The sequence below is a fragment of the Stegostoma tigrinum genome, chromosome 7 (assembly GCF_030684315.1).
Source record: "Stegostoma tigrinum isolate sSteTig4 chromosome 7, sSteTig4.hap1, whole genome shotgun sequence".
Taxonomy (NCBI): Eukaryota; Metazoa; Chordata; class Chondrichthyes; order Orectolobiformes; family Stegostomatidae; genus Stegostoma; species Stegostoma tigrinum.
Window position 1 is genome coordinate 26,417,054 of NC_081360.1, and position 18,162 is coordinate 26,435,215.

An 18,162-nucleotide genomic window follows, 5' to 3' on the forward strand; every position below is an offset into this window, starting at 1 on the left:
AGGATGAGAGAGCCAGGGCTTTTCTCTTCAGAACGACAAAGGATGAGAGGTGACTTGATAGAAGTGTACAAAATGATCAGAGGTACAGATAGAGTAGACAGCCAGAGACTTTTTCCTAGGGTAGAGGTAGCTTTTATGACAGGAGATAGTTTTAAAGCAAAAGGTGGTAGATATTGGGGAGACGTCAGAGGTAGGTTCTTTACTTAGAGAGTGGTAGGGGTGTGGAATGCACTGCCGAAGAGGGTAGTGGAGTCAGCCTCATTAGGGGCATTTAAGCGGCTATTAGATAGGCATATGGGTGATAGTATAAGCTAGGGATAGAGGTTAGTTAGCTCTGAGGATTAGGATAAAAATTCAGCACAACATCGTGGGCCGAAGGGCCTGTACTGTGCTGTGCTGTACTGTACTGTTCTATGTTCTATGTTCCACCACTCAGTATTATTTACACTGCAGAAATGGGGGACTAAATTATATCACTCCAAAATCTGGAGTAATGAAAACTCAATGAATGGCAAGACACCTGGAAGATCAGAGGAACAGAGGGATCGTGGGTTTTTGTTCATAGATCCCAGAAAGTGGCAGGACAGGTTAACAGGGTGGTTAATAAGGTGAACAGAAAACTTGCCTTTATCAGTTGTGGCATGGATTATACAAGTTAGGGAGGTTAGGTTAGGCCACAGCTAGAGTAGCATACGCAGTTCTGGTCATCACATTATAGGAAGGAGGTGGTGCTGAGGAGATTCACCAAGATGTTGCCTGGTTTGGAAAATTTCAACTATGAAGAGATGTTGGATAAGTTTGGGTTGTTTGCTTTGGAGCAGAAAAGGTTGAAGGGGTTGAGGACAGGGGAATGGGGAGGAGGGGTGTGACCTGATAAATGTGTTTAAGATTATGAGGTGCGTAGAACAATGCAGCACAGGAACAGGCCCTTCAGCCCACTTTACCTGTGCCCAGCATGATGCCATTCAAAACTAATCCCATCTGCTTGCACATGGTCTGTGTCCCTTTGTTCCCCACCTGTTCATAAGTCTTTCTAATTGCCTCTTAAACGTTGTTATTGTATCTGCTTCTGCCACCTTCCCTGCTAGTATGTTCTGGGCATCTACCACCCACTGTGTAAAAAGACTTGCCTTGCACATCTCTTTACACTTGCCCCTACTCTCTCAAACTTATTTCTTCAAGTATTTAACGTTTCCATCCTGGAAGAAAGACACTGACTATTTACCTTATCCATGCCTCTCAATTTTATATGCTTTGATCAGGTAACCCGTCAGCTTCTGACACTAACAAAAATAATCCAAGTTTGTGTGACCTCATAGCTTATACATTCTAAACCAGGCAAAATCCTAGGAAACTGAGATAACAAGGTGCAGAGCTGGATGAATACAGCAGGCCAAGCAGCATTAGAGGAGCAGGAAGGCTGACATTTCTTCTCTCCGCGTTCTGGGCCGAGAATGGTCTTCATTTTCAGGAAAAGGGTCTAGGCTCGAAACGTCAGCTTTCCTGTTCCTCTGATGCTGCTTGGCCTGCTGTGTTCATCCAGCTCTACACCTGGTTATCTCAGACTGTCCAGCATCTGCAGTTCCTGCTATGCCTAAAATCCTTGGAAACTTCTTTTGCAGGCTCTCCAAAGCCTCTATATTCTTCCTATAGTATGGTGACCAGAACTGCACACAATATTCCAAATGTGGCCAAACTAAACTCTTGTACAGCTGCAATATGACTTGCTAACTTTTACACTCAATGCACTGTCCAATGAAGACAAGCTTGCCTGTACGCCTCCTTTAGCACTTTATTCACCTCTGTGACTACTTTCAGGGGGCTGTGGATTTCTCGAAATCAATGATCCTAAGGATCCTGTCATCTACTGTGTATCTTCTTCCTTAATTTTACCTCCCAAAATGCATCTCCTTACTTGAAAAAACTCCATCTGCCATTATAGCGCCCAAATTTGACTGATCTGTATCCTGTTGTGTGGCTTGACAACCTCCCTCATTATCCACAACTCCACCAATTTTTGTGTCATCCGCATACTCAATAATTAGATAACCTATATGTTCACCCAAATCATTTATATATATTAGAAATAACAGAGCTCCCAGTGCTGATTATTGCAGAACACCATTGGTCACAGGCCTCCAGTCCAAAAAGCACACCTTCACCACAAATGTCCATCTTCCAAGACAAAGCCAATTTTGTATCAAACTTACCAACTCACCATGGATTGCATGCGGCTTCATCTCTTAGACCAGCCCATCATGAGGAACCTTGTCAAATGCTTTAGTAGAACACATATAGATAATATCCACTGCCCTACTCTTAGCCTTCATAAACAAAATAATAACATTGGCTATTCTCAAGTCTTCTGTGACATTGCCTAGGGTTAATGTGGTATAGAAAGGTCTTCGTCAAGACCCCAGCAATCTCTGTCCTTGTTCCCCTCAATAACACAGGGTGGATCCCATCAGGCTCTCAAGACTTATCTTCATTAATGCTTTCCAAGACACCCAACAGCACCACCTTCTTAATATCAACATGCCCTAGAAAATGAGAATTCCCCTCCCTCTTCTTCACATCATCCACGTTCTTCCCTTTGGTGAATATCAATGCAAAGTATGCACTAATGACCTCACAACATTTATAAAGTATTTGAATGAGCACCAGGAAGCTCAAAGGAACAGAGGGATCATGGGGTACTTGTCCACAGATCCCCGAATGTGGCAAGACAGGTTAACAGGGTAGTTATAAAGGCAACTTGAATGTGTCACAACATTCAAGGTTGTGAGTCTAATGTAAATGGTAGCATATTTTCTGGTGATACAGACCCAAGGGGCTAAAGGGCCTCTTCTGTACTATGATTCTGTGAATGTATAATTAATCCAAGTCCATTCAAAATAATGCAGGCATCAGGTAAACTTCTAATTATAATGATAATGATGTGCAGCATATTGCTGATTGTACTCCTGAATAGCTGCATGCTTCGTGCAAGGCTACCACCATTTAAAGATAACTTGCATTATTTAGCATTGTACTTCCTGCTGATACAGCATGCCTGAGATGTTAATGTCACTGGTGTGTGCCTGGAACCTGAGCAGTCACAGTCTTGACTGAGGCCCCTCCAGGGGCAGTGGCAAGTGCAAGCATTACTGAAAGCCCAGTGTGCACACTTCAAGGCATGGTGTGTTCTGGCTGTAGTAGAGCTGGGATCGATTACAGGAGAGTTGAAGGCCAGGACGAGTCCTCAGAATTAATGCAACAAGCATTCAGATACCATACTGGAGACCTCAGTACAAAGGATGCACAGAAGAGGAGATATGGTCTTTCTTTAGTGGGAGTGCCTACTCTGAATGGACTGTTATGGTACAAGGAGGCACCTCACTAGCAATTTCAAGGGCACTTAGGGATGAATAATAAATGCTGGTCTTGCCAGTGAAGCCCACATACCACGAATGCTTAGAAACAAAATATACTACACATCCTTCACTTACCGATCAACTTTTCATTAATCATGAATTATACCTCGTTCAGAGCCTCACCCGAACATACTTAGCACCACTGTAATCCTTACGATCACATCCACAATTTGCAAATCATGACCACACCTATTGGCACACAGAATTATGACGGAGCAGAAGGACAATATTCACCTGTCATACCTGCACTGATTCTATTGCTTAGTGCCAATCTCCTGCCTTTTCCCCATATTCCTGCATACTACTTCTAACAAAATAACCACCCCAATGCCCCTCTTGAGTGCTTCAGTTGAACCAGGCTCCACCAAAGTTCCAGGCAGTGCACTCCAGGCCTAACTCATTCCCTGTGTAAAAAGAAATTTTGTTCACATGACATTTTGCTGCTTTTGCAATTCACTTTCAATCTGTGCCTTTTCCTTTTCAAAGGATAGTTTCAATGCTTTCACTTGATACGAACTTTGGAAGCATTAAATTGTGAGAAGGGTAGTATTTAACACCAAAAGGATGTAGACAAATTGGTGGAGTGGGCAAATGAAATTCAATGCAGAGAAATGTGAGGTGATGCATTTTGGTAGGAAGAACATCAACTGACAAAACGAAGTAGGGATACAATTAATAAGGAATGCATGAACAGATGGACCTAGGTGTACATGTGCAGAGATTATTGTCAGACAGGTGAAGAAAGCAATTAATAAGGTTTACAGTATCTTTGGATTTATTATTAATAGCATTGAGAACAAGAGCAAGGAGGTTATGCTGAACTCGTACAAAGCACTTGTTAAAGTTGAGACTATAGTTCTGGATGCCATGCTACAGAAGGGATAGGAATGGAGAATGTATAGAGTTGGTTTAGAAGAATGGATCTAGAGATGAGAAATTTCTGTTATGAGGAAAGACTGGAGAAGTTTAACAGTTCTTCTTCGAGAGACAGAGGATACTACGAGTTCTGACAGAAAATTTCAAAATCTGGATAAAGTAAATCAGGGGAAACTGTGTTCCCACTCACAGAAGGATTGAGAAGGAGAAGCTGTTACATCAATTCTAATAAAATAATCTTCCTGAAAGATACCCTTTCACCATTACTCTGTTTCATTTTACTGAATCAATTTATGGCCATGTTGCTACTGTCCCTTTCATTCTCTGAAGTTTAGCCTTTCTTACATGTCTATTGCGCGGCACGTTATCTAAACATCTTCTGGAGGTTCATGTCCATTGTATCAAATACATTACCATCATTGACCCTTTCTATGGCCTCTTTAATAAAACTTAAGTAAGTTTGGTAAATATGATTTAATCTTTTGAAACCCATGCAAGCCATTTCTAATCAACCAGCCTTTTCCTGTACGATTCCTAATTTAATCCTTAAAAATGATTCCTAGAAGCTACCCCACCACTGATTTTAAGTGAACTGGTAGTGCCAAGCTTATCCTTAGAACGTAGGGAATAGTGAAAGATTGTGGCTAGTGGCCCTGCAAATTTCATTCACTTTCTTCCATATCATTGGATGCATCCCATCTGGTTCTGGTGTCCTGTCAATTTTAAGTGTCAACAATCTACCAAACATTTGCTACATATCAATTTGAAACCCTTCCAGTAACAGAGTTACTCGCTCTGTCAGCATATCATCCATCTTATCGGTCAAGACAAATACAAAATATTAATTTGATTCCTCAGCCATTCCCTCTGCCTCTATGTCTAATTTTATTTTGGTTCTTAATCAGCTCTACATCTCCTTTTAGCAGCTTTTTGCTACTAATATGACAATGACTTTGAGATTCCCCATTATGTTAGCCATCAGCCTTTTCTCACAATCTTTCTTTATTCTCTAATGTGCTTTCTCTTCTACCTGCTGAACCTTCAAAAGTCATCTTGCTTCTTATTTATACTTGTGACCTGGCATGTGTTAAAACATACATTTTCTTCTTTAATTCTTACCTTCTTGTTCAGCCAGGGAGTTCTATATTTGTTGTCCTTGCTTTCCCCTTTGAAGCAATACAGTTTGATGGGCCTGAACTATTAAAATTCTAAAGGTTACCCATTGTTCAGCCACAGATTTTTCTGCCAAGCTTCGGTCCCAGCCTTTCCGCCCAGCTCTATCTTGTCCCACTAAAGACGTCTCTTCCCCAGTTAATCATTCTTATTGTGGATTGTCTATTGTTCTTTTCCATCAGCATCCTAAATCTCATGATACAATAATCACTGTCTCCTAAATGTTCCCCTATTGATAGTTGATCAATTCGGTTCATTCAATTTTCCAAACCAGATCCAATAATGCATTGTTTTCTGTGAGATTGGACACATCTTGCTGCTAGAAATTTTCCTGAACATTGTCTAGGAACACTTGCATTCTTTCTGCCACTATTGCAATCCACATTCAAATAAAGTCCCCATTCTATAATGTTTGCATTTTTTTGCAATTTCCCTGCAGATTTCTTCTTCTACATCCTTCCCACTAATGGGCCATCTATAGACTAGACCAAGCGTTTTTGTCCTTAGCTCGAGCCAAATTCATTCTGTCCTTGCACTATGATGTCTTCTTTCTCCAGCACTCCAACAGTTTCATCAATACTGCTACCCACTCCTCCTTTTCTATTTTTATGAAATCTTGGACTCAGAAATATTTAACACCAGTGTGTCCTTTCTTAAATTATGTCTCATCATTGTAACAAACTTCCACAAGGCAATTTGGGCACATAACTCCCCATTCAGACACTGTATAGGGAGAAGTTTCAGATCTGAATTCTTCATTCGCAGCCTCTGTACTTGTGTATGCTGTTAAATCTTCCATGAGCATTCATCTACTAAATCTCTCTCCAGCTCCTCATATGCAATCAAACATGCTTTTCCTCTACCATGGATGCTCTGTGAGAAAATGGCAATTAATCCCACATTCTTCTTTCAGAATATCCTAATTTAGTCATAAGTTTCATCCCCTTTCATTTGTTTCAAGGTCATTTGTATCAGGTCAAAATTAATATTCTGTGGCCTATTGCTGATGATAAAAGGCTCTTCAACATTACCTAAGTAAGCTGCCTGACTTGTGGATTCTGCCAAGCCTTCCCTGCGAAGATCCTTCCCAGCATCCCCAGGGGTGGAGCAGTGGGCTGGAGAATTTTCCAACATGAAGTTCTTGCTACGGGAAGTGCTGATGATTCGTGGCGGAAGGAGAATATTGATTACTGTTTGTAACAGCAGGAAAACCTCAGGCTGCTCCAAATTTGGACTATCTGGATCACAAAGGAAGAATATCATTGGGAAAAAAAACTCACACCAATCTGACAGACTTTTGGACAGAGAGAAGATTCACATTACCAGTGTTATTTCAACTCAGAAAGCCACACAATACATTTACTTTGTTTTCAAACTGCAAATAGATAGATTTCAGAAGAGAATGGCTCCCCACCTCCTCAATATCATTTTACGTTGCATTCAAACCTTCAAGCTGATCTCATACACTTTGGAGGGTGGTTGACTTGAACCCCCAGATCTTTGTACAACCTCAATATTAACATTAACAAACAGGAACACCGACTTGGGTTTTCATGGAGTTGGAGAGACTTTGCAGAGGGGTGAAAACGGAGATCAGGGATTCTGGTATTCCAACACCCTCTTGCCAGTGTTTCAGATTTTCACCTGGACATTTTCAGGCTGCGGATTGGTTTGGGTTATCAGCGCAGCCTTCCACTCCTGATCTGGTTGGCTCCATTTCAGGTGTTGGCATTTCCAAGTCGTCCAGGATTTTCATGGAGCAGGACCAACATTTTAGTTATGGCAGCTCAAGGGATGTCATGAACAACAATCTGCAGAAGAGAATCTTTTGAAAGCCAAGTTCAGAAACCTTTCCATGCCCAAGTGTGACTCCCTTACCCTCCACAGCTTCTCATTCTGACATGGCTCTCATCTTTGCATGTCCTCCATGTCCCATATCCCAAGATGTGTCCTTTACTTGACCCCTATGTGGCCCCTCATTCTTGTGCTCAATTACCTATTGTACACTGCATATAAGCAATGAACACCGTCGGGACAATATGGCTTGTTAAAAAATGACTTTAAGGACAGTATTTCATTGAAAACATTCTATTGTCGTCAAAACAACCTCATTTTCACTATAGGCAAATATATTTATCAATCATCCATAACTTGTAAGATACCAAGAGCAGAAACTGGGATCACTTGGAACTCATATCTTGTATAAATTAGCATTATGCGATTGACAGAAGAGGTCAGGAATCCAGAGATATCAATCAAGCAATGTTTACCGCAGGGTACAGCTGTTTCAAAAGGCTAATGAACTCTCTGCTAATCTTCATTATACATTCTTGGCTAGAAACTCAGACATCCATTTAAATCGAAGTTGCCGATCAACCAAAAGTGTGACAAGGTTTAATGTATAGGCCCTTAACTTGAATTGCAATGCTCTCTGACTGTTGTGACTGGGCTGTTATTGAACAACACTTTCTACAATTACAAACCACCTTTTTTAGGTGTTACTTTGGATTAAAATTTAGTTTACGTTCTTATTATTAAAAATAACGTTTATATATCCAACATATTTACTGTGTTTATTGTAGAAACAGAAAGTATGCTTGAAGAAAACAAAAGCAGTCAAAAATCACAATTTTTTAAAATTATAAATATGTTATCTAGCAATTCCTTGGAGTTTTGTCGATAGAAAATTATTGTGTAACTTGCAGCAAAGTTTCTTTCGCTGATATGTGTGATTTCTTTTCTATTTCCAAACTGAAAGGAGCAAGATGTGCAAAAGTAACAATGCTTCTTTTACATAAAGTAGCAGACCTTTGCTTCCTGTTCCAACTGTTAGCACAAACGGTATCAGAAGATTCAGGAGCATGCCTTCCCTTCTTTCTTGATTTGTAAATGGGGAAATCACATGACTCAATGGGAAGTCTTCTTTCAAAGCCTTTCATGAGGAAAAAGAGAGTTGAATTAGAATGTTTCAAAAGCTCCTAAATTCGAACAGCTCTATAACACACCTGACAGATCTAAAGAAGTAACATTGGACTCGAAATGTTAACTCTGTTTCACTCTCCACAGATGCTGCCAGAACTGTCAGGTAGTATAGCGCACTGACCTCTACATCACGTCAACTCTCCAACACCACCTCCTACTGCCCCCTTGATCATGACCCCACCCTCGACTACCAACCCATCCACAACCTCATCACTTCAGGTGACCTCCCACCCACAGCCTCCAACTTCATCGTTCCCCAACCTCGCACCGCCGGCTTCTATCTTATTCCCAAAATCCACAAATGTGACTGCCCTGGTCGACCCATTGTCTCTGCCTGCTTCAGCCCCATTGAGCTTATCTCCACCTATCTGGTCTCCATTTTCTCCCTCTTGGTCCAGGAACTCCATACCTACATCCGTGACACCACTCTCACCCTCTACCTCCTCCAGAACTTCCAATTCCTCGGTCCCCAACACCTCATCTGTACCATGGATGTCCAGTCCCTATACATCTGCATTCCGCATGCAGGTGGCCTAAAGTCCCTTCCCTTCTTTCTGTCCTGCAGGCCTGACCAGTCCCCCTCCACTGACACCCTCATCTGCTTAGCCGAACTCATCCTCACCCTCAACAAATTCTCTTTCAATTCCTCCCACTTCCTACAGACAAAGGGGGTGGCCATGGGTACCCGCATGGGCCCAAGCTATGCCTGCCTCTTTGTAGGTTACGTGGAACAATCCGTCTTCCCGCACCCACACTGGCCCTAAACCCTGCCTCTTCCTTCGTTACATTGATGATTGTATCAGCGCCGCTCGTGCTCCCTCGAGGAGTTTGGACAGTTCATCCACTTCACCAACACCTTCCACCCCAACCTTAAGTTCACCTGGACCATCTATAATATCTCTCACTCCTTCCTGGACCTCTCTGTCTCCATCTCAGGCAACCACCTAGAAAGTGACATCCATTTCAAGGCCACCGACTCCCACAGCTACCTAGAATACACCTCCTCCCACCCACCCTCCTGCAAAAATTCCATCCCCTATTCCCAATTCCTTTACCTCCGCTGCATTTGCTCCCAGGATGAGGCATTTCACTCCCGTACATCTCAGATGTCCTCGTTTTTCAAGGACCGCAACTTCCCCCCATCAGTGGTCAAGAATGCCCTTGGCCATGTCTTGTGCATTTCCTGCGACTCATCCTCACACCCCCTCCCCACACAATAACCACCAACCTCTGGATCCAACGCATCATCCTCCAATACTTCAGTCGTCTGCAATCTGACCCACCACCAAACATATTTTTCCCTCCCCACCTTTAACTGCTGTCCAGAGGGACCACTCTCAGCGACTCCCTTGACCACTCCACACTCCCCTCCAGCCCCACCTCACCCAGCACTTTTCCCTGCAACCACAGGAAGTGCTGTACCTGCCTCCACACCTCCCCACCTCACCCTGGGCCCCAAGATGACTTTCCACATCAAGCAGGTGTTCATCTGCACATCTGCCAATGTGGTATACTGTATCCGCTGTACCCGGTGTGGCCTCCTCTACATTGGGGAAACCAAGCGGAGGCTTGGGAACCGCTTTGCAGAACACCTACGCTCGGTTCACAATAAACAACTGCATCTCCCAGTCGCGAACCATTTCAACCCACCCTCCCATTCTGCAGACGACATGTCCATCATGAGCCTCCTGCAGTGCCACAATGATGCCACCCGAAGGTTGCAGAAACAGCAACTCGTATTCCCCTTGGGAACCCTGCAACCCAATGGTATCAATGTGGACTTCACAAGCTTCAAAATCTCCCCTCCCCTGACTGCTTCCCAGAACTAGCTCAGCTCATCCCCGCCCCCCCAACCTGTCCTTCCTCCTGCCTATCCCCTCCTCCCACTTCAAGCCGCACCCACATTTCCTACCTACTAACCTCATCCCGCCCCCTTGACCTGTCCTTCGTTGCTGGACTGACCTATCCCCCCCAACTCCACACCACGACTCCATCCCTGCCTTTTTGACCTATCTGTCTCCTCTCCACCTATCTTCTCCTCTATCCATCTTCTATCCGCCTCTCGCTCTCTCCCTATTTATTTCAAAATCCCCTTCCCCTCCCCCATTTCTGAAGAAGGGTCTAGGCCCGAAACATCAGCCTTGCTGCTCGGTCTGCTGTGTACATCCAGTCTACACCTTATTATCTCAGATTCTCCAGCATCTGCAGTTCCTACTATCTCTGAAACAACCGTTAGGACATGTATGTGTTTATATGTTTTGATTTGATTGTCTAATAATTTTGTTCCCGCCTATAGAAAATACTTCTCAGGGAGGTGAAATTTACTTTAGATTCTTCTAATTTTCCAATTGTAACCTTGGTGAAAGCTTGGGGAAACTGACTAAATCTATATTTGTGCCATATCTCCAGAGTTTCTGTTGTTCATGGGAAAGTGAGAGATTGAGAGACTTTTCTCCCCTGCCTTGTGAAACCCCTTCTTCCCAGCCAGCAACCAGGAAGTTTCACCTTCACGACTTGAAGCAGTAAAACACGAATACCTGAATCTGTAATGCGACGAGCCGAACGACAGCTGTGCTGAAAGGTAGAGGCGGAGAAAGATATGGGCTTAAGTGCAGAAGAGGCAGACCATCGGCAACACTGGAAGGTCCAACCACACCCATTACCTGTAAGTAAGAAATGAAAGAACTCATTTGTCCTCATAATGATTCAGATAGGCAACCTTTCTTAAAATGTCTTGATAGTTTTGTTTAATCCTTTTCACTAACAAACCAAAAATCCGAGCGTGTATTCTTTACCTATTTATTTTTGATAGTATAATTGGAAAGTAAGCAGTTGGCCACCCTATTTCTTGATCAGGCTTACACGTATGAAATTATTTAACTCACTTCTAAACGCACTGAAGTTTCCTTTTTGCAGTCCACTGTCAAGATTTAGACATAACCGAGGCTGCCACGTGCCTCAGCTACAGGATTAGCTGGACCAGACCAATCAGCTAGAATCGATTGTTGGTGCTGAGGACACTGTAATTTGTCTTAGCAACCTGATATTAAGGAGGAAGATTTCCTGCTTTTGTTCATTATCCAGTGACCCTGGTTGTAAACGATTAGAGGTTAGATATGTCAATGCATTGAACAAACAGGAGCCACAAGTTTGGGAATTATGGAGGAAGAAATTAAAAAAAAAGATTGAATGTACCTGAGAGGAAATGGGTTACAGCCACGGTAGCACCATTATAAATTTTCTCCCCCTTCCCTCTCAGGTGGATGACGACTCTGACTGGATTTGGATTCTATGACAGTCCATTAAGTTATTTTTAAAGGCTATACAGATGCTCAGCTACTGCTGCCTGAAAAGCCAGCGGTGACAATGCCAAGGCCCTGTCTGTGAGGCTGACCAGTCTGTCTGCTGCATGCCTTTGTAGTTCCGTAGCGCAGGGTGTTTCCCATTTTTGATGGCAAATCAGAACTGATCAGCTCTCCCGAACCAGCAGTGCCAACAGGGGCAACAGGCAGTGCTGGCACTTCAGTAGACACTAAGAGGAGGATCACTGAGGAGCCCCAGAATGGAACTAAGTGAGTTGGGCCCAATCATTGATGCCCTGGCAGAGGTGAGTCGGTGTAAAAATAAGGAAGGTGTCTTCGTGGAGGGTCAGCCTTGATGTCAGTGGGTCCGTCAGTTTGGCAGAGGGTGCCCAGGAAAGGGGGTACACTCTTAATGCTGCAGTTACATCTGCCGTGATGCTCCATGTGCTTGTTTGCACCCACATGCCACTGGAGTTAAGGCAGGAGACTGAAGTCCATAAGTAGCCCATACGTGGCCATTTAAAGCTCTTAACTGGCCTTCAGCGGGGAAACTTATTCTCAATTCTGATTACCCAGTACTTAATGGGGAGAAGTCAAGAAATGAATGTGCTCTCAAACCCAAGTCTTACACAGGACCCCTGACCTCCCACACTAACCCTGAAACAAGATGTTAAATTCCACTTCACTTAAATACACTTGGATTTCCAGCAAGGGTTATGCAATGACAAGCAGGATCACTGAGCATGCATGGATTCTTCCTCCTCTTTCTGGTTTGAGACCACTCATAGTGCTATAGTATTCACTGGGACAAGGATCTCAGACTTTGGTCTGAATTTTCATAATGATTGAGAGGGCCTCCGGCCTAGACAACATGGTGCCAGTGACCTGATTTAGAAGGCCACCACGGAACAGGATGCCTATGATTTCAGCCAAGGACTGGGTGGGGTTCGAAGCACAACTGTGTGGTTCGGGAAAGCAACTGTGTAGGTTCAAGTACATGCTCACTCAAAACTTTTCCAAGTTTTGCTAATGGGATATCCAAGCATGCCTGATTAGCTTTTTCAGGAAATAGTCCAAAGGTTCTGGAGTTCTTTGAAGAGGCTGGGCATACTTGTGAAAAAGTATGGTGGAACAACTGGCTGAGGTACGATGCCCTCTGGGAGAGATCAAACACACTTGAGATTGTCAAAAGTAGTTGCTAAACAACTGCGAGTAAAAGGAAAATTAATTAACTCATTGGAACTATCACGCTCATCTGTGCTGTACAACTGGTTCACAAACTGTCAGGAAAGTGGGGTTTCTATCTATTTATAGCATCAATGTCTAATTGCTTATAAAGTCCTTGAAGTGGGCATTATGCATAGAAATTCTTGCATTAAATAGGAATTAAATAGTTGAAGGTAATTAAATGTAGTGAGACAGTTGTAATCAGTGGGGAGGTGTTTTCTCCCTCAAGTGATTCATCAATAGACATGTAAGAATATCATGTATTCTACTTCATCTCAGCATTAGTTCTGAGGCTCTCTCAGTAGATACTGGGTTGTACTAACATGGAAGATATATGGGCAGAGAGGGGTTGATGGAGTCAACAGTCAGCATAAGTTGGGGATAAGTTGGTTCAATTGCTATGGAGGTGGGTAGAGGGGCATAATTTGACATGGGGGGAATGAGCAGTAGGTGGCATGTGACGACAAGGGTTGTCACGAATGGGAGAAGAAGTGTGTTGGAATGGGTGGAGTGGCACTGGGATATGTTGGTAATGATTTTATTGGACAGAGAGGCCCTGGTGAATATTCTCGTGATGTAGGTACAAAATCCAGTGCACAGCTAGTCAAAATTACATTTAACTAATAACAGATGGAATTATAAAATTAGTCTCATTCTGGAGGCCATGACAACTATTATCAATTGTTGTAATGATACTGTAGCTTTAAGAGCGGTTTTTTGACCTGGTTTGTTTTTCATGAAAGTTTCAACAGAGGTGCTGAATAGTCTGCTCCAAAGCAAAGGAAGTAAACAGCTTGTGAGGCCTTGGGTTGTTTTTAAGTTAGAACAATAGAATGGGTGGGAGCAAGCTCCCACAGAACCAGGGTTTTTTCAGTTTTAGTCTTTAGTAGCAGTCACTGGGCACATGAAGCTACAAGTGGAAGCTCTTATTCCATTATCTGTCACAGCTAAAAGCTGGGGTTCTCTTCCTGCTGCTAGCATTACATGTGAGACAATCCGTTTTATTGACTGTGCCTTTGCCAAAGGTGTATTTATGGCACATTGTTGCATTGGAATAGTTAATGAGTAGTAACTAATGTATATTATCTTGCTATGCATTTCAATAGAGTTACTACTAAGCCAATTATTTCATTTTAATTATGCCTGTGCTTTAATCATAGTGTATGAATAAGGTGTTTTGGGGCGGCACGGTGGCTCAGTGGTTAGCACTGCTGCCTCACAGCACCAGGGACCCAGGTTCGATTCTAGCCTCAGGTCTGTGTGGAGTTTGCACATTATCCCCGTGTCTGTGCGGGTTTCCTCCGGGTGCTCCAGCTTCCTCCCACAGTCCAAAAAAATGTGCAGGTTAGGTGGATTGGCCATACTAAATTGCCCGTAGTGTTCATGGAGGTGTAGATGAGATGGGTTACAAGGGGACAGGTGTGGGTGGGATGCTCTGAGGGTCGTTGTGGACTTGTTAGGCCAAAGGGCCTGTTTCAACACTGTAGGGGATTCTATGATTCTAGTGTGTTTTGTTTCAAGCCTGGTGGTTTGACCAATCAAATCACATCCAGAATACAACACCTTACACTTAGCTTTAAAATAAGAAAACATTTGCGTATAGGCTGTCTTCTTAACTTATTTTCAGAGGGCTTGGTCTGGTCCATAACGTGTTGTTAAAAAAAACAATTTAGTTCAAATGCTGACCTCTCCAATGTTTGTTTGTTTCCTTGTTATGCTACTGTATGGAACTGAACTGTGTTTTTGACCAGGTTTTTTTTTATGAATAAAGTATATTTTTGAAAAAAAAAATTAATGCTGGCCTTTCTGATGATTCCCATATCCCATGAAGGAGTAACAACAATTGAAGAGCTCTTTGACTTTGAAAGACAATATTGAAGTTTGACAGGGATTGGTTAAATTTCACTGCTTCCCAGCTACTCACCAAATTGACACAAACATTAATCAATGACCTGAGATGTGGCAGGAATGAAATGATTGGCTGCCTTTGGAGGGTGACACAAATGCCTTCAATTAAACTGCTCGCAGCTTCCCACTCCACCTGGCGCCTGCAGAAACATTAAAAATCAACCAGAATCTGACAAAATATTCCAATGTTTATGTACAATAATGCCATGTACGACTTTAACCATAAATTTTACTAGTCTTGCATCTAACAAATCTGTCACTTTTCACAGCTACAAAATGTATGTAAATTGTTGCCTCCAACTGGCTACAATATAATTTCCTAACAAAACCAAATCAAAGTGCTTTAATCAATTGAAAAAAATATAAGAAATAGAAAGTTATTTCCTGCTCAATTTTCCTGCCTTTTGACATCCCAGCCTTTCAAATTGAAACCGGATCTGCAGACACATCTTTATTGAACAACAGCAGTTAATAGAACTTCAGAATATGTGGGCTTAAAACTCTTCTCACAGAAAACCCATTCTGTACTCTTGCAGACTCCTTGAAAAGTTGATCAAGATGTAAACTAACTTGTCACTGTTTAATATATCAGAGTACATCTTAATATAAAACCTACTTCTTCTCAGCAGAACTTTGTTGGCGAAGACATACTGTGGAGTAGGCAGGTGTTAGTAAGGGAGACTGACAATGTGTGTTCACAGTAACATCCTGGCTTGCAGAGTAAAGGGCTACAATCTAAGCATGTACATAGGGAGCTATGTTACCGCCGATGCAAAAACTACACGATGGTAGGCATAATAATGATGAGACTCTGGTGAAGTAGCTCTAGCTTAGAACTTGTGTAGCTGTTTTTAGCTAGCTTGGTGTTAATAAATAGTTGTTCAAAAATATCCAACAGTCTAGCTATATCTTTAATTTAGAGCAAGGCCACACAAACATCGCCTAGAACCCAACCTAATGATATTAGCCAATGGCACCAGTGAGCAGGGTTGAAACAGCTTAATGACCAAATCAGCACTCAAACTAGTGGAATTGGTGAAATCTCGTAATCTCCCACACAGTGCAGGGAAAAGGTCCAAAATGGCATATTTGGAGAAAGAGATTCACACACTATAAGAATGTCCCAGCATTAGTGACAACAAAGATTAAGTCAGGACATTCTTGCATGCTGCATTGTGGGTAACATGCATACAAGGCAAGCAGGAAGCAAAAAGGACATAACTGGCAGGTACGATTCTGATTTTAGTGTTTCACACAACATTATAATTAAACAAAATTTAACAGGAGAAATCAATCTTGGAATGCCTCAATTAGGTCATTTAGAATCTCTGACATTTATTGGATAATTGTAGGAATGATTATTTATTGATTTTTATGACTTGTGTATAATATTGGTCTCCTGATTCAAGGTAGGATATTGGAAGCAGCTCAGAGGTTGTCTACTGGACTAATACCTTGTCTTGTGAGAAAAGGTTGGTAAGGATGGCTTCCATCTGCTAGAATTTAAAGATGCAAGCAGCAACTTGATTGAAATTTTAGATCCTGAGGTGGATTCGCAGATTGGATGTGGAAAGGATTTCTCTTGTAATCTGGAATGAGGGCGTCACCCAAATAATAGGAAAGTGAGGATTTCTTTTTTTCACACAGGGGGCCAGCAGTCTTTGGATCTCTTCTTGAAAAGGCAGTGGAAGCAGGGTCTTTGAATATTTTTAAGACAGTGGAAGATGAAGGGTTTGGTAAGCATGGGTCGAAAGGTTCAAAAACAAAATTGCTGGAAAAGCTCAGCAGGTCTGGCAGCATCTGTGATGGAGAAAACAGAGTTATAATTTGAAAGGTTATCTGGGACACACAGGGAACGCAGATTTGAGGTTCCAATCAGATCAGCCATGATCTTATTGAATGATAGAACAAGGTTCATAAGGTCAAAGGCCTATTAATGCTCCTAACTAGTATGTTCACAGGTATGCTAACATTTATATATACAAAATGCTAAAAGATGATTTGATCAGAGGGGGAGTAGTGGTTTTGCTTTAGATTCAACTCTTAAATTTGACACAACCCAGGGAAGAATTTAACATTGATTAAAGCACTGTATTCGGCTAAACACTTCTTGGATTACAGTTCAAGTTTGAAACTGATTGAGAGCCATTTTTAACTTTGTTAAAGACAAAGGCAATCACAAAGGTTCTGCTTCAGAGCCGATTATTCAGATAGAGGTTCATGTGATGATACCATCCCAGCATATATTCAGTGGAAATATCCAGCTACTGCCAATACATTATTGACAATACCCACTGACTATCCATGCCAGGATGAAATTCATCAAGGAAATTGAAGATTTTCGTTACCTAACCTCTGAATACCTGCACGTGACTGCAATAAAGAGGCAGGAAATTAGGCAGGGACAAGATACAGGATGAGAAATGCGCACAGAATTAGATGTGTTGTCACAACAGAGGGTCAGCACATTGTGAGACAACATTTTGAGCAGTGTAGATAGCTTAGCAGTCACTGCTGACCTCTTGGTTTATGACAAGAGTCTGTTTAACTCATGCAACTTTTATCTTGAAATCCTCCAACTAGTAGGAGCACCAAGACATCATCAAATATGTTTGTATGGTGGAGAGAAATTAATGGTCACTGGTAGACAGTGGGTGTGATTTTTTATTTGTTCTCAGAGGAGGTGATAAGACTGGCTAACATGTTAATTTAATCAGAAACTCACCATTGAGATAAACGTTAGACATTAAGCCCTCCTTTCGTAGAAGATGTGTAAATCTTCTCACCACCAGGTGGCAATGCATGTATTTGCAGTGAATCACTTTTATAACTTGCTAGAATTAACTTTGCCTTCTCAATTAATTTCTGCTCAAACTGTGATACTCGACAATTCAAATACTTGACTGTAGATGGCAAGTACATACTTAGCAACTTGGTCTTCAGTCTCCAGTCTGGGCAGGTTATCTTTTCTTTTTGCCTCTGGTGAAATGCTGGAAACATTCATTATTTTTAATGTCAATGTTAGCTCTGCAACTGTTTCAGGGATCACGGCAGAATGTATCACTGTACCCTCACAGAACTCAACTGCATTGTTAATTCAAAACAATTTATGTCCGTTTCATTTAACAAAAACTGGGCTCACAGCACAACGGGTTCCTCGCATCCTTGCATGGAGTTTCCTACTTGAACACAATTGACAAACTGGGCACAAGCTGCTTGCAAACATTTCATTCTTGATGCCAGTAAACAAAAACAAAAGCTGTGCTTTATAACATGATTGT

The 18,162-nt window shown here is 42.1% G+C and overlaps 1 protein-coding gene across 8 annotated transcripts in view; it reads right to left on the reverse strand.

The window, feature by feature from the left end:
* Positions 1-18,162, reverse strand: part of LOC125454231 (protein unc-80 homolog) — a 246,595-nt gene that overhangs the window by 30,090 nt on the left and 198,343 nt on the right. For 4 of the 8 annotated variants that reach the window (XM_048534782.2, XM_048534788.2, XM_048534786.2 and 1 more), the window contains 5 exons: positions 17,806-17,871; positions 14,898-15,021; positions 10,982-11,107; positions 8,271-8,394; positions 6,494-6,700 (listed from right to left, as the gene is read on the reverse strand). In XM_048534782.2, the coding sequence (XP_048390739.2) occupies positions 6,494-6,700; positions 8,271-8,394; positions 10,982-11,107; positions 14,898-15,021; positions 17,806-17,871 (647 nt within the window). The remainder of the gene's footprint in view (positions 1-6,493; positions 6,701-8,270; positions 8,395-10,981; positions 11,108-14,897; positions 15,022-17,805; positions 17,872-18,162) is intronic. The other 4 variants (XM_048534790.2, XM_048534789.2, XM_048534787.2 and 1 more) reach the window with 1 other exon arrangement.